This window comes from Arvicola amphibius, chromosome 4 (genome assembly GCF_903992535.2).
Source record: "Arvicola amphibius chromosome 4, mArvAmp1.2, whole genome shotgun sequence".
NCBI classification, from domain to species: Eukaryota; Metazoa; Chordata; class Mammalia; order Rodentia; family Cricetidae; genus Arvicola; species Arvicola amphibius.
Window position 1 is genome coordinate 73,450,216 of NC_052050.1, and position 16,366 is coordinate 73,466,581.

A 16,366-nucleotide genomic window follows, 5' to 3' on the forward strand; every position below is an offset into this window, starting at 1 on the left:
TATTTACTATATATAGTATATATAATATATAGTAAATATATAATGTTTATTATATAAATTATATAATTATAATATATTATATGTATATTATAAATTTATATATTAAATATATATTATATATAATTATATATAATCTCCTTGGTTATTTCATTCTTAAAAGCCAGTCCCCATTTACCTCCCACTTGTCAGTAATGCAACTTGCTCTATCAAATTTCTTTGAGTCTCCTTTAGCCTGCAAAATTATCTGATTCAAAACGGCTTTGGACCTCCATTATGAGGGTCTTCCTCATCCTTAGGATGTCAAATGTGAGCATTTTTATACACCAGCCCTTCCTGCTATCCAGACTCGTGCTAGTTATGGGCTCATACAATGTCCAGTATTTCTCCACCTAGGACTCTTTACCACCAAAAGCATGGAATTATTTACTACAGCTCCTCTTGAACAAGTTAATGACTTAGCTCAAGAAATAAAATCACTTTGCATGCAATTGCAGCCTTTGCACTCTGCTTTGCACTGGGAACTCAGTGAAGGTCGGATGAGCAGGCTGGAGATGAAACCCAGTGGTAAAGTATTTGTCTGGTGTACTCACAGCCCTTCAAACACAACACATACAGAAAAACCAACGCAAGCATACACACAACAACAAATATTGTCTTTTGACCAAATGATGAACCGATTCCTACTGGACATTTAGAACCACACCCAGCAGCTGCCAATCTGGGATACAAGACATAGTTCCATGTCACTGTAGGCTGGGTCTAATAAATGTACTTTCAATCAGCCCATAAGCTCTACACTGGGTAAGAAGAGTTAATTCAAAACAATTTCCTGTCTTGGCCAGGATTGCCTTTCATCAAAGCAAATCTCACAATGATTTTTTTCTCTAGGTGAGCAAATATTGCTGCCTTTCTGAGAGAAAATGTCTTCACCTGAGACCATTCGACTCATTTCTTAGACTTTCAGAGTACACCCAAAGGCTGTTCTGCATAGTTCTTTTGGACTGTGGGGTTTTAAGGCACATCTCTAAGCTCGGAAGCTCCATTGGTAAAATTAGAAACCTACTGCACATAAGGGGTTTTTGAGATCCTGGAGTGATGGCTCAGCAGTTAAAAGCATGAAGTGCTTTGCAGAGAACCTGAATTTGGTGCCAAGCTCTAAAGTCAGGCACTTCACAATGATCTGTTACTCCAGCCCCACAGTGATATATCTGGAACACTCACACTCACACACACACACACACACACACACACACACACTTTAAAATAATGTGTGCATGTGTGTATTAAAGTGTAATGTTTCAAAGTAACTTGCCTGACTTAAAAAGAAGAACCTATATAATTACGAAAGCCCTGTTTCTTTCTGCGGTTCTCAGGTACCTCTTTTATTTCATCGAATTTCTGTCATGCAGGTTGAAATTATTTCTGCTGAACAGCACGTATTCGATACAAAGCAGGCATTTACAGCAGGGGTGACATGGCCGACGAGACTGACATTTCCGCTTTTTGAGCTGGAATTGCAGTTCCTAGAATTCCCTCCCTGAATTAGTCTGGCCCATAATGTAAGACAAGTGAGCACCGTCTCCCCTGGAAGGTGGGTGCCCAGCACCGAGAACCTGCTGAAGCTCACCAGCTGGCTCACTTTGTTAGCATGGGACAGCATCCCAGACTTAAGCTCCCCGACTCCCTCAGAACCCTCCTTCAGCTTCCCCAACACTCAGGCCAGATGCAAGCATAATGAAAGCCTACATTTCCTCTGCTGAAGCCGAGGCTTAGGAAGGCAAATGGCTCTTACAGGTGCTACTCCATGTCCATCTGTCCTTTCTCCTTGCTTTGCCCTGCAGATATCTAGCAGCAAGCCTTGCATAGGCCACTGGATCACCTCCCCCTATCATGAACAGCCAAATCCCTATAATAAACATATGCAACCCTACTATTAGAGATTCGCCTTCCCTACTTGCTTCCTAATCAATAAACGTCTAAGGAGTTTTCTTCACATTGGCATCTCCCAGGTTAAACAGCATTCTCAGAAAGTTGGTGTGTCAAATAATCCCACCTTTAAAGATGAAGTGATTTTAGTATACGGTGCCCAGTTACCACAAAAAAAAAAAAAAAAAAAAAAAAAAGTTCAGAAAGCTTGAATTCAAGTACGGCATTATGGTAGTTTATATAAGCTGACTAGTTCACAAACTGAAGAAAAATAGGAACCCAGAGAATCTGAGCTCTGAGGCCAGCTTTATAGCTTTTGCTCAATTGCATGAAATGCATCTCTACTTTCATGGGACAATACACATCTCAAGCCCATTGGAGGAGTGTGTCTAAGAGAGTGGTGTAGGAGGGTCTTCTATGTGTTACTTTCATTAGTTAAATAAAGAAACTGCCTTGGCTTTTTGATAGGAGAGCAGCTTACATAGGTGGAGTAGACCAAACAGAATGCTGGGAGAAAGAAAGCAGAGTCAGACAGACACCATGATTCTCCAGCCCGAGATGGATGTAGGTTAGAATCTTGCCAGTAAGCAACAGTCTCGTGGTGATACACAGATTATTAAAAATGGGTTAATCAAGATGTGAGAGTTAGCCAATAAGAGGCTAGAACTAATGGGCCAGGCAGTGTTTAAATGAATACAGTTTCCATGTAATTATTTTGGGTGTAAAGCTGGCCAGGAGCCGGGCGGCAGGAATGGAGCCCACCACTCCTTTTACAACAAGAGAGAATCACAGTGAAACTGAGACACCAAAATACCAAATCCAGTGTAAGGGTAGAATTGAACTCAGGTCTCTCCCCTATCCTTGATCCTTCAACCCAAGTGACTACAAGATGAATGAACTGCCTCAAGCTCAACCATGACTTAGTAGCTTTAAAGTAGCCCGTGCTCTAGTTCATAACCTGAGTTCATATTCCCCACACTCACCTAAAATTTCAAGCAAAGAAATTAGCTTGGTTTCGAGCTAATGGTACCAGTTGTGAACATCCACTCAATAGGAAATTATCATAAAGGCAGGCCTAAAATATTTTCTTCAGATAATAACCAAAATATAAACTCAAAGTAAAAAAGGGACAAGACACTCAAAAGCAAGCTCCATGAACAAGATAGAAAGCATAGAACCTTACTGTCATGGAGTCTTCAGATATGGGAGTAAGTGGGAAAGATGGTAACATAAGTATTTCTGCTATGCATTAAAGAATGAAACACAATAATATAAATGAATATTTAAAGTGGATAATAAATTAGAAAATGAACTAAACAAAATGTCTATGAATAAAAATATAACCTCACAAAGCATGAGATAAAATGGATAAATATAAATCAGTATGGAAATATATTGAAGAATTATTCAGAAAGCAGAAACAGAATGATAGACAAGCCAGAAAGAGACTGTCTAGTCTAAATGAGAGAGAATACTATTGGAAATGAGGCAAAAAAATTTTCAAGCACATATCTGCCAGATGCTGTCCAGCAGTGAGGATAGACACAAAACAATTCAGTTAGAGTAAGTAAAGGTAAGTCCGTGTATAAGGACTGAGGAGATGGCTCAATCAACAAAGTGATTTATCATGCAGGCATGAGAACTGAAAACTATAAGACAGTGCCATTCACAGAATACTGCTCATTGTTATTGTATGAGTGTGGGTGTACACATGTCATGGTGCCTCTTTGAAAGTCAGAGGAGAACTTTTTCGGGTGCTGGTTCTTTCCTTCAACTCTAGATTCCAGGAGTGAACTCAGGCTATCAAGGTAGTGTAAGAAGCTCTTATAACAACTAAGGTATCTCCAACAGTTACATAGTCTTTAAGGTTACTCAGCATCACTAGGCATTGCACAACTATCTGTATTAGATAGCACCTGATCCCCAAAAATGTACATTTAAGACATTTATAATCTCAGCTTCTGTGAGTCACAGTAGAGGTGCAGCTTAGCGGTGGCCCCTACTTCAGATTTTCTGTGGGGCTGCAGTTGAGCTGTTGGTCATGATTGGCATCTTGTCAATGGCTGGCCAGAGGAAAACTCAGTTCCAAGAATGTCAGGGCTAGAGGCAAGATTCCATGCCCTTCAGATGATTGGTCTGAGAACATTAGCCTCTAGTGGGCAAAGGGCAGCCCTTGGCTTTGCAGATTTTTAGAAGTCATCCATATGATGTGGTATGACACGTTGCCACAACATGAAGTGGGAATCAGAATGTAAGTTCAGTCTTCATTTCCTAACTGGATGAGTAATAGACCATCACTGTTGCCATATCTGATTTGTATAGAGTCCTATATTGAAGGGAGGAAATCAATTAGGGACATGAGTTCTAGCGGGCAAGGATCACTAGGGACTATCCTTGATCCTACTTTACCAGACTTATTAAAGTCACCTGTCTTAGATCTAGTGATTTGTGGGTACTTCTCAAAGGAGAAGAAAACTTCTCCTCAGAAATACTTGCATTAAAATTTTCATAGTACTTTGTACAAAATAGTCATTGACTAAAAACAACCAGATGTCTAATAAGCATAGATTGGATAAACAAATCATAGTCCGTTCAAGCAGTCAGCCATTACTAAGCAATAGGAAGAATGAATGACTATTGAGTAGAACCACATGAAACAACAGTGAGCACCCCCAAAAGTCAGAAAAGTCTAAAAATGGTGGCATTTCTTACATGAGGTTTGACAGCAAGCAAGACTAATCTTCAGTGATAGAAATGGAGGGGGGCATGTGACTTGGGAGGGAGGCAGGTGGAACTTTCAAGCTGTATGGTGGTGATATTTGAGGGGTGACGATTGCATGAGACTACAGTTTTCAAAATACATTAAAGCATATAATTAGGATTTGTGTGCTTCACTATGTAGTTTTTACTTTGACTGAAAGTAATCTGGGCGCTAAGGAGATGACTCTGTACATGTTGAGCAAACGTGAAGACCTGAGTTCAGTTCCCTAACACCCACAGAAAAAGCTGAGCACGGTGGGCGTGCACCTCTGATCCTGGGGCTGGAAGATGAAGACAGGAAAACTCCAGGGGCTTTATGGCCAGTCTAGTCAAATGTGCAGACTCCAGGTTCTGCAAGAGACCCTGTCTCAACACATAAAGTGGGCAGCAGTAGAGGAAGACAGCTGATATCAAACTCTGGCCTCTGTATGAGCACATACTAGTGTATGCACCCCATATCCCACACATACACATCCAAAGAAAAGTCTCATAAAGTAAAATGTAACCCGTTATTACTTAAGGCACACATCTGAAATATAGCCACATACCATAGCTCATATTTGAAAGTATAAGGAAATCACTAGGAAAATACTGCAAGAACAACTTGCAATGGGGTCCATGAGTTTTAACATGTGGTGGGGGAGACAAAAGAAATATCAAAAGATTCATTATGTACTGATAAGATGACAAGAAAGATAGACAATCGAAATTTGATATCTAATAACAAACTCCTTTTTAACATGAAAAAAATCAGCACAAGGTGGGGGTATTGCACACCTTTAACCCCAGTAACTTGAAAGGCAGTGGCAGGTTGAGGTTGAGGCTGGCCCGGTGTATATTTTAAGTTCCAGGCCAGCCATGACTACATATTGAGACCCAGTCTTAAAAAAAACAAAAAAACAGCAAAATAGCACAAACATGACTCAAAAATAAATAAAACCAAGTATAGCAATTAAGTAGTTGGTAAGACAAAGAACATGGCACCAGTACTTGAAGTGCACAGGGTCATAGAAGGTTTATAAAAACAGACATTATCAGATTCAAAGAAGGTAGTTTGTTTCAACTTTTGAAGAATTGATTTCATACAGCAAGCAGTTTCTATTATTGGATTGTTAGTTCAAAGACAATGTTCAAAAGTTCAGAATCAATAATGAAAACATATAGTAGGCATATCTAGAAATCTATTCTGGGAGATCTCATAATTTTGGAAAGTAAGGAATAAGAATAGCTTTTGATAAAACTTAAGAGGCCACAGGAGTAATCATATTGCACTTTTTAAAAAAAAGTTACAGATATATTGTAAGTATTTTCTAGGGATGCTGTTAAGATAGTATGAATGCATATATTCTAGAAACGTAAGGATTTAGGAAGTGGCACATATTAGAATGTAAAATAGTTGGTGAATTTTTCTAACCTGTTTGAAACAAAATGTCAGGAAGAAATTTAGGAACTGAAAATAAAGATTAAAAGGGGCTAATGAGAGAAAAATTAGTTCTTTGAATCTTGAAAAAACCTTTGGTGGTATATAGTTCAAGGGGGAAGAAGACAGAGCCAAAAGCTTTTAAAAGGAGGTAAAACTTAAGCCTTTATGTGAAATAAGGAAATACCAAAAAAGTCTTATTAAAATCTACTTGAAAAGAATTATAAAACATGTTTATGATATAATTAATTTTGATGGAAATAAGATCACAGATGTGTGATGTATAAAGCTATCTGGGAAATATTAAATTACTGAAATGCATCCAAAAAACATAACAAGACAGACACAATGATAATGGGTTGAACTCAAATCTTAGCAAAAACCCCTCGGCCAGTGAGACAACACAGTTCAGAAAGATACCACTGTCAGTTCTGATCTCCTGAGTTATATGGGGCCACATGATGGAAGGAAATAGTGACTATGGCAAGTTGTCGTCTAACATCTTAGGTATATTATTGTACATAAATGTGAAGGAGTGCCTGTATACACACATCATCATTATCATCATCATCATCATAATATAATAATAATAATAATGTTTTTAAAAGGGTAACAAAATCATTCCATGTTTCCTTGTAATACTTAAATCCAAGACTACATGGAAAATCAAAAATGGTTAAGGATTTTAGAAGAAGCTAAGCGTAGTGAGATTTGCCTACCAGATATATAGAACACTAGAACCCCAAAGTAAGTTGACATACCGTATGTACTTTTCAAGAATGAACAATTAAAATAATGAGACTGGACATCCCCAGAAAAGAAGAGTTAAGGCTATGACGATGTCATGTATGATAGAGCTCCAGATGTTTTTCACATATAATGCTGTCATAACAATCTGTGTCAATCCAACCCTAACATCAGCCCATGCACAAAACCCAATAATCAGCAAGTTACAGGCTTAGTAAAAATGCAAAGCATATGACTTTTAAGGACAATTCAGAGAGTCATGATTACACTGTAGGGACTATTGCTTCGATAAGTTACAAAAGGCACAAGCCTACTTGTCTACATTAAACCTGGAAAGGTACACTGATGTTCATAGACAATGCTAAGTATATAATAAACAGACAAATCGCAAAGAAAAAGAAAAAACTCAAATATACAGAACAACAATTTTGCCATGTGTATTCATAAATCACATCTAGAACATTGAAAGTAAAAAAATTAGACAAAAAAAAGTTCACTGAAGAAAACCTCACATGGCTTCCAAGTAAACTGACGCTTCACTCTCCGACTAATAAAGAAAATACAATTGTTAAAAACAATAGCATCCTCTCTCTTTATCATTACCAAAGTAGAGTGATTGGTACTTTCTGCACTGCTAGAGGAAAAGTCAAGTTGAGCAATCACTTTGGAAGCTGTATGATACATTCATATATACTGTAGCTCTGTCTATCCCAGAACTACCCAGTCTATTCTATGCCTGCAAGAGTCTTCTGCATATGCACACAAGCAGACATGCTCCAAAGTGTAAATAGACAAACTATTAATAGAAACAAAAGCCTGGAACCAGATGTCTAATGGAGCAATACAAAAATATATCATAGCACATGGTGACACCAAGAAAACAAAATAAACTACAGCCATCTGATGGGGGGTGTGAGTCTCAAGAATACTAGGGAGTGCACAATAGTCAATAAAGACATGTATAAATGGAGTTATTCTTGGTAGAAAGTTTAACATGCAGAAGGGAACAATTCATCAAGGAGACAAATGTGTAGCTGTGAAGAAAAGCGAGAAAACAATAAACACAAAAGTCCTCATAGTACTTATTAATGAGAGGGGAAAGAGATAAGTGGGATGTAGATGATGAGCTGTGGGTACCACAAAGGTAAGCATTTCCCTTTTATTCTTCAAGAAGATGGGGAGGGAGCATGAAAACACCATGCTTTGCCAGTCTACACCCTCTTTATATTTTTTATAAAGACTGTACATTTATTTGTACAATTTAAGGGAAACTAGCCCTTGAAAAATCAGAAGCCTGAGTAACAGAGAGATTAGAGAAGCAGCTGTCTCTGTAGGCAGCATCTCCATCATCTGCTTCATAGCCCAGCCAGCATCAGTTGCAGGTACCTTTTTGCTGGAGCTGTTCTTTTTTTTTTTCCGCCTTAAACCTTCTTTGTAGGTTGCTCACTAGCGCTGCCTAATTAGTCCCTGTGGGCACCTGAGTTTACAGCCCTGCGTTAAGGCAGCATCTGCAGATGTGTTGGTTCCACGCCAGTACCACTCATCAGCTACTAAGCCCAGAACTCTGCCCTTCCACAAACTCACACTGAAAATGATTCCTCTTAAGACTTGACATCCCCTTAGCCTTCCCTCCTGGGCATTAGTTCCCTTTCTGTGGTTCTTTCTTGGAGGCTGTATTTTCTTCTCAGGGATAGCTCATTCATTTCCAAGAGTCCTCAGAGTTCTCAATGTTTCACCACCAACAGAAAATCCTCTTTCATTTTTATGCCACATAAGCAGTTATGGTCTACTTGTTGATCTGTGGTCAGAAATGGATAGGTATCACTTCAAAAGTATTTTGCCCTCTATGGTTCCCAAGGGCAATTGCAGGATTTTTTTTTTTCTTAGCACTAAGTTTAGCATGTGAGCAAACTGTAATGTGTCACCTTGAATAACAGAGGCCATCCGGAAGGGTTATGAAGCAGACAGTAGGGTACCTTTTTATTTCTGCTCCCGAGAGGTGACCATACCAGCATGGTTCTTACATTACCTTTTACAATAGAACATTTTCACAGTAGCTCCCTTTCTTATGGTTCTGGTACTTCCAAGGCTGGGGTTGGGAGGATTCTACTTGTCTGCCTCAGAGCCTTTCTGATGACCTGGGGGCATTCACTAATAGACAAGGATAAAGCAAATTCTGGTGCCTTAAATGACAGCATCTTGTCCACTGAGTTATCTAAGCCCTGCACATATTCTTTGTCAAGTCTCTTTCACTCTGCCTCCAACTGTCTTTTCATGAATTCACTCACTGTGAAGGCTAGGTACAATATATGAGCATATTCAATCTATCTGGGATTTGGCATCACTAATGTAAACATTTAAATATGGGAACTGTTGCGTGACTTGTGACAGAATGTGACATGTGCTCATATGGTCATGTACGGTGCTAGCTCTTGCTCTCATTCATGGACACATCCTGGAAACATAAACACCAAATCTATGAAGGAAGAGTGGCTTTTATTTACAGGGTAGCAATATAGATGGGGGAAAACTGTTTTCCTAGAAGTGATACCGTCCAGTAAGCAACATATTGACCTTGATTTCTACTAAATTAGGTTAAAGTCTAGTTTCTGCCATTTGACTATAAATGTAACCCTGATCAAGGCTCTTAAGCATAGTTATCGGTTTATAACAACCAGGACTATAAAGGCACTACATTAACTGGCTTTTTAAGAAGAATAAGATCCCACACACGATGCGTGTTTACAGTGCCACCTCATCAATCTTCAGTAAAAACAGAGAATATGGTTGTTGGAAGAAATAAGACCAGAGCCATAAATTTAATTCAGAAAATAAGAACTTGAAGTACAAGCCTGGCAACCTGAGTTCAATCCTGGAAATTCATGTAAAAATAGAAGAGAGAACCAAGCTGTCTTCTGACCTCCACATGTGCACAGTGGCACATATGCCTGTCCCTCAGACAACGGTGATAAATACATTTCTAAAAGAAGAATAAAGACCAACAAAGTAAATCAGATCAAATTCTAAATGGCTGGGTAGCATAGGAATTCAAATCTTCCCTAGGAAGATTAGGGAGGTTTTGAAAGGAAAGATAATCTTTGTCTGTCTGTGAAGTCCAGTAAAATGAAGGGAACTGGAGACAAATGGATACAAGAAGGTACAATAGTCTAAGTTAGTGACAGCCTAGTCTACAAAAGGGGGGATGAGTTTAATGCTGAGTTATCTGGTTAAAGAAGAGGAGACAGAGATGGAAAGGGAATGAAGGAAGACAGCAGTGTCGCTGATGAGCTGGGCAGGAAGTAGTGTTAAAAGAATGGAGATGCATGATACAGGGAGAAAGAGATTAATATTAGTAGAAGCAAAGATATAAGAAAACTCCAGATAATCTTACTTAGGTCAGCCAGACTCTGTAGGAAAGAAGAAAGGAGGGAAGGAAGGAATAAAGAAAAATGGCCTCAAGTTATCTGCCTGTCTCAAAAGCAAGATCACCAACCCGAGACAAGCTCCCGGATTAAATGAAAATATAAACTTGGTACCCTGCATAGACATCGCTTCCTCTTGTGCTAGTAACAAAACTTCATCCACATTGCACTGAGATTATTCCCAGGCCATGAGAAAGGCCCTATGCAAATGAAGTAAGTCCTATAATAAGAAAAAACACACCTGACTGGGCCAACCTTAGTGAAGGTCCTATGATGAGACTATGGGTTGGAGAGATTGTCGCCCACACACAGGGAGTGAGATCAGTAAGAAAAGAATGAACTAAGTAGAACAGAAAGCCTTTTGTAAGGAGAAGTACGGTGGCCCTGTGGAGTTACTCTAGGGTGGGGAAACCTTCAAGGAAAAGCTGCTTCCTGGAAGTGGTTAAGAACAGGAAGGGTGTAGGAGCCTTCCCAGAACCTATCTTGATATCCAGGGATCTCTCTGTGGGGACAACTCACCAGCTAGTTTGTCCTTGTGGCACTAAAGGGTTTGCTCTAGCCACGTATGGACTGGTAAAACAGAACAGATAGCCAGCCATTGGTAAGAAGGGTGATACCACTTTTCAGCACACTCAAGAAATATGAAAGTTAGAAACATTAACTAGGGAAACTGACCCGAATAAGAAAGGCAAATCTAGAGTCTTTACTGGATCCTGCTCCTTGGCTGAGCTGCTTTTTCTGTAAGAGAGGCTCTTCATGAGTCCCTATGTGATAACAGTTAAAATATAGAATATTAATGGGAATAATTGAGCTTTTTGTCTTTAAAGTGAGCTAGTCAAAAAAACTTTTGGAGGCATAGCATCCCCTGCTTTGCCACTATAATTAGCATAGATCAAGGTTAATTTTTCTTACAATCAATAAAATTGACTCATTATTTTGCATTTTCAAAAACGCATAGAGACATAGACTCAGTGCTGAACTCTAATCAAGATATCTGTCACTATTCCGCCACCCAAAGCGATCCCTCTTCATGTCCCAGATAGTTACCCTCCCAGATCCAGGCAGCCCTTGGTCTATTCTAAATCTACATCATAAGGTAAAACTCAAGAACTCTTTTTTGCTAGTATAATAACAACGCCAACAACAGAACAGGGTGACCGTCCCTGATCTGAAAAGTCTCAATATGCTCCAAACCCCCAAAACAATTGAGTGCCACTCAGAGGCCATTGTGTGGAACATTATGAGTTTTCAGGTAAAGATGCTCCAGCAAGTCCTACTGTAACTTTACTAATAATTTCCAAACTCTGAAACACGTTTGGTTCCCAAGAATGTCAGGTAAGTAATATTCCACTCAAAATCATAATATTTTAGAACAAGTCATATTTCTAATGCCAGGCCCGACTTAAGCTTTATAGGTAAAGAAACTGAGGCTTTGAGAAAAAATAGAGAAAAAAAAGGAAGAAAGAAAAAAGAGTTGCCTGTGGTTATAATGTTATAGGTCTGAAGTCACTCAGATTCATCAGTTTGACCATGAATAAATTTTAATAAAGAAAAGTTTTTATTAAATAGCAGCCAGGACAATAGATACTGGCCGGGTCCATACCTGAGATGCATGTGCAGAGTATGATGCCAGATTCCATTAGTCAGGGGCTTATTAAAACAGAACTGACAAGACTCTGTATTTTATATCTTCATCCAATCAGAGGCAAGCACACATCCTAATGTACACACTTTCTGCCCACATGTGATCGAGCATACATGCTGTGCAATTGGGGCAACCAAGCTTGTTTACAGAAGCAGAAGCACAGCTTGTTACCTTACATGAACAACAGGGCCCAGCACTCCAGGGAGTTATCTGTCCTTGGGCAAGTGGGGCTTACAGGATAGGGGCAGTTTTGTTTATAGATATCTTAAATACTGTAATTTAAACCTAAAGCATAACATCGCCATCATAATAAAGGGGACACCTCCCAGCTTGATTTTAAGACTGTCTGACCCTTGGATCTATTTTTTTTATTTTAGATGGTCTTATATTCAATTGTGTGTGTATATGGTAGCAGGGGGGCTCATGGGGCAGTATGTACATGGGGTTGTTGTGCATTTGAGTGCAGATGGTGGAGGAGGCCAGTAGAGGGCATCAGATACTCCTGGAGCACTCTCAAGCCATTTAGATCTATTTTCTTGTTTTAAATGATCTTATTTTTAAATGTGTGTGTGTGTGTGTATACGGTGCAGGGAGGGGGCGACCCTGACTGGTATGTACATGGGGTTGTATGTGCATCTGCGCACAGATGTTGGAGGAGGCCAGAAGAGGGTATCGGGCACCCCTGGAGCACACTAACTACTAAGCCATCTCTCCAGGCCCCTAGAACTATTTTTTTTAACTTTGTTCTAACTGTGCCTTGTTAAGATCCAGACAAGAGGACAGGGTGAAAATATTCTAGAAAGGTAAGTGTTAGAATCCTCATACTTTTAAAAATAGTAATAATCATAGAAGAGAACTATCGGTAAAATTTTGTTTAATTTTACTAATAGAGAAACGAAAGCAATCGTCAGGTATAAGATGGTAAGGCTATGATCCTAGGATACCTTCCTTGGCACTTTTGTGAAATGTGGAGAAGATAAAGTCTAGAGCCCTGACATCGGTCACAGACCTGTATGTTTGTAAAGCAGAATCTAGACAGCTTAGATTCCTGTGCTGTAGCTGTTGCAATGCCATGAGCATCTGCTTCCTCAAATTCCTTCAATCTGTGGCTTGTATTTCAGGCTGGAGTCCCCAACCCGATCTCTAGTGATGGAAGCACCGAAAGGGGTAGAAATCAATGCAGAAGCGGGCAATATGGAAGCCACCTGCAGAAGTGAGCTGAGACTGGAGTCCAAGGATGGGGAGGTAAGGAATGGGAAGGACAGGAATTCGAGTCCACTGGCCTGAAGGACCAACCTTTCTCCTAGGCTGGTTTGCACTGAGGATATTCTTACACAGGATCAACCCAAGGAGCCCACGAGGCCGTTGAACAGCATGATTAAAAGACAAGCCCATAGTACATAACATAAGAGTTCTGGTTCATTCTTTATGAGGTGCCAGAATAATAATAGAACTGTGAAAATAAGCACTGTTTCCAAGTCCCCCCACCTCTCTCCCTCTCGCTCTCTCTCTTCCCCTCTCTCCCCCTCCTCTCATAGCCTTAAAAGAAGATTTTTTTCACCCACATAATTAATTTGTATATCACACCCATGTGACTGAAAATGAATTTAATTTACATGTAGTCATTTTATGTTTGTGCTTGGGCTCCTTTTGAGAATGGAAAGCCGGATCTAATCACTACCCTGAGCCAGAACCAACCAGAAGCTAACAGGGGCAGAATAGATGGTCAAAGAGTAAAGTGTTGTTGACTCTCCTTACCCCAATACAACCCCAGTCGTGAAACACAAATGCCACTTGTCATTTTATAGACAAATTAAACCAAGTTCCTCAAGAGTCTGATTTGACTGCAGATAACAAAGGGATTATTTGAAGTGTACATAGGTGGACTGTTTTATTTAAGAACGAAACTAAAAGGACAGCCTGACTTTTAAAGACCAAACAGTACTCCACCTTGGGTACCTACTTAGAGGGTGCCTAGCTCGCTTGCATAATTACATCCACTCAGTGAGTAACTTTTTTAAAATGTTTGGTTTAGTTAGACTTTTGCTTTTTCTGTTTTAAAAGAATTTGTCTCATAGAGTCTCCCATTATAACAACCACTTCTTCAAATAGTCATGAACTGTAAGCCATGCTCATGAAAACAGAAACTGACTCATACAGGCAACTCATTGCCACTCAAACTTGACCTTTGGAGGAGGCAGTGATAATAAAAAACCTAATGACACCTTCACCACAGCTATCTCTCTCTCTCTATAGATGATAGATAGATGATAAATGGATGATAGATAGATAGAGAGAGAGAGAGAGAGAGAGATAATATTCTGCTGAATATTAGTGCCACCATTAGAAAAAGAAAGCAAGAAGAAGTCTCACTAATCTTTTGAAGCATGGCAATGCAAAATATTCTACTGTCTTCTGGGAACTTCATATTGGCCATGGACATGCAATGCCCTGTAGTAAGGAAACCCATTTACTGTGACATTCCCACATTTAGTTGACTCTACAACACTATTCTTATTCTGCATATCACACTTTTTGCAAAATGCTAACATCAACCAACAAGGCATAATCTTGCTAGATTATAGGTGTGTGTGAGATTAGAATTTGAGACTGTATTCTTAAGACTTATTTTATGTATATGAGTGCTCTATCAATTTTATGCCAGAAGAGGGCATCTGATCCTCTTATAGATGGTTGTGAACTACCATGTGGTTGTTGGGAATTTAACTCAGGACCTCTAGAAGAGAAGCCAGTACTCTTAACTGCTGAGCCATCTCTTCAGCCCCATAGAGGCTACCTTACCCCAATACCAACACTGCTCAGCCCAAATCAGTACTTGTGAGGTTTAAATTGAATGGAACAGTCAGCTCTTTCTGAGTTTCAAGAACTTATATATAGCTGCTCTTGACTGACTCTTTCTTTCCTATTTTCTCTCTCTAGATTAAGTTAGATGCTGCGAAAATCAAACTACCTAGACTGCCTCGTGGATCCTACACAACCACAGGAACGAGGCAGAAGGTCTTCGAGGTCTGCGTCTGCGCCAATGGGAGGTTATTCCTGTCCCAGGCAGGAACTGGTTCCACTTGTCAGATAAACACAAGTGTCTGCCTTTGAAGGACTATCCATAGTGGACAATTGTCGGCAGCATAAAGGCCCTTTTTGGCTTGAGACACTGGCTGCCAGCTATTTTTACTAGAACACAGAAAGCCTATCAAAGACCTTTTGTGTGTGTGTGTGTATGTATGAGTGTGTGTGTATGTGTGGGTTGTGTGTGTGTGTGAGTGGATATAAATATATATAAATATATATAAATAAATATATATATATCCTCTGTATAAAATGAGGTTTCAGTACAAAAGGAACCATGGGTGACCCTGTGACATTATCCACTGTCATTTTTCCACCCCACCCCCATCACCCACACGACAGAATCTCAGCACTCATTCAGGATCAGCATCCCCCAGGCAATTTCAAATCACACAGCAGACTGAGCACTTACAGAATATCCATCAATATTTTCAAGTAATCACCTCGCTTCTCTTTGAGTCATTAGAGGCAGTGATGGCGGGAATCTTTGGGTCACTCTCCAGTGATGAGATATTAATATAAAAGATAAACATTTGACTCATCTGTAATCCCAACTCCAGGCAGTTTGTAGTGATGGGGGCTAGCCTGGGCTACAGAGTGAGACTGTCTTAATATATATATATATATATATATATATATATATATATATATATATATATATATATATTTGGTTTCCCTTTCTTAGCTTCAGCCAAGCTGGTCAAGTTCTTCTCTTCAAGATAAGGATAGGGTATACCCATAGAAATTAGCCACAGAAACTCAAAATGGCCACCCTACCACTGTAGACCAACAGACGTAGGAGTTGTGCGGCTAAATGAATGGAGGCAGGGAGGTTGAATTCTGAAAGAATGTAAACCACTGACCAAACTTCTACTTATTCTACTTCATTTAAACTCACATATCCTCCCACAGTCAACGAGGAAGAGCTTTGAATCAGCATAGAAGAGGATACCAGCTCCTCTGCCATAGGATAGAAGCTATTCAATGGCCAGACAGGCAAAGACATGGACGAGATACCTCATTTAAGGGAAAACTGTCCCCCAAGCTTTTTAGGTTCTCACTTCTGACTTTGTCCAACAAATGGACTAAAAAATCACTAAATCAATCAGAATATGAAAGAGTGAGCCCAGATCCCAAGAGACGTTATTTTAAGATGGAAATCTAATCAAGAGTACTATAGAAAAGCTAACTAATTTTCATTAGTTTCTTGAGATGGGTGGGCCATTTTTAGACATGCCGTATTCTCAAGGGCTTGCTTAAACTCTCTTGCTTTGCTCTTGTATATTTTGTCAGTGCTAGGGTATTCCTATTCCTGAACTCACTGTTGTGTTTCTCTAGGAATCACAGAATTACCCGTAG

The 16,366-nt window shown here is 39.5% G+C and overlaps 1 protein-coding gene across 1 annotated transcript in view; it reads left to right on the plus strand.

Annotated features, from left to right (window-relative positions):
* The window catches only part of Sgcd (sarcoglycan delta), a 370,481-nt gene extending 355,314 nt beyond the window's left edge, over nucleotides 1–15,167 (plus strand). The window contains exons 7-8 of the mRNA XM_038327665.1: nucleotides 13,042–13,165; nucleotides 14,861–15,167. Of these exons, the coding sequence (XP_038183593.1) occupies nucleotides 13,042–13,165; nucleotides 14,861–15,034 (298 nt within the window). The 3' untranslated portion in view covers nucleotides 15,035–15,167. The remainder of the gene's footprint in view (nucleotides 1–13,041; nucleotides 13,166–14,860) is intronic.
* The last annotated feature ends 1,199 nt before the right edge of the window (nucleotides 15,168–16,366 follow it).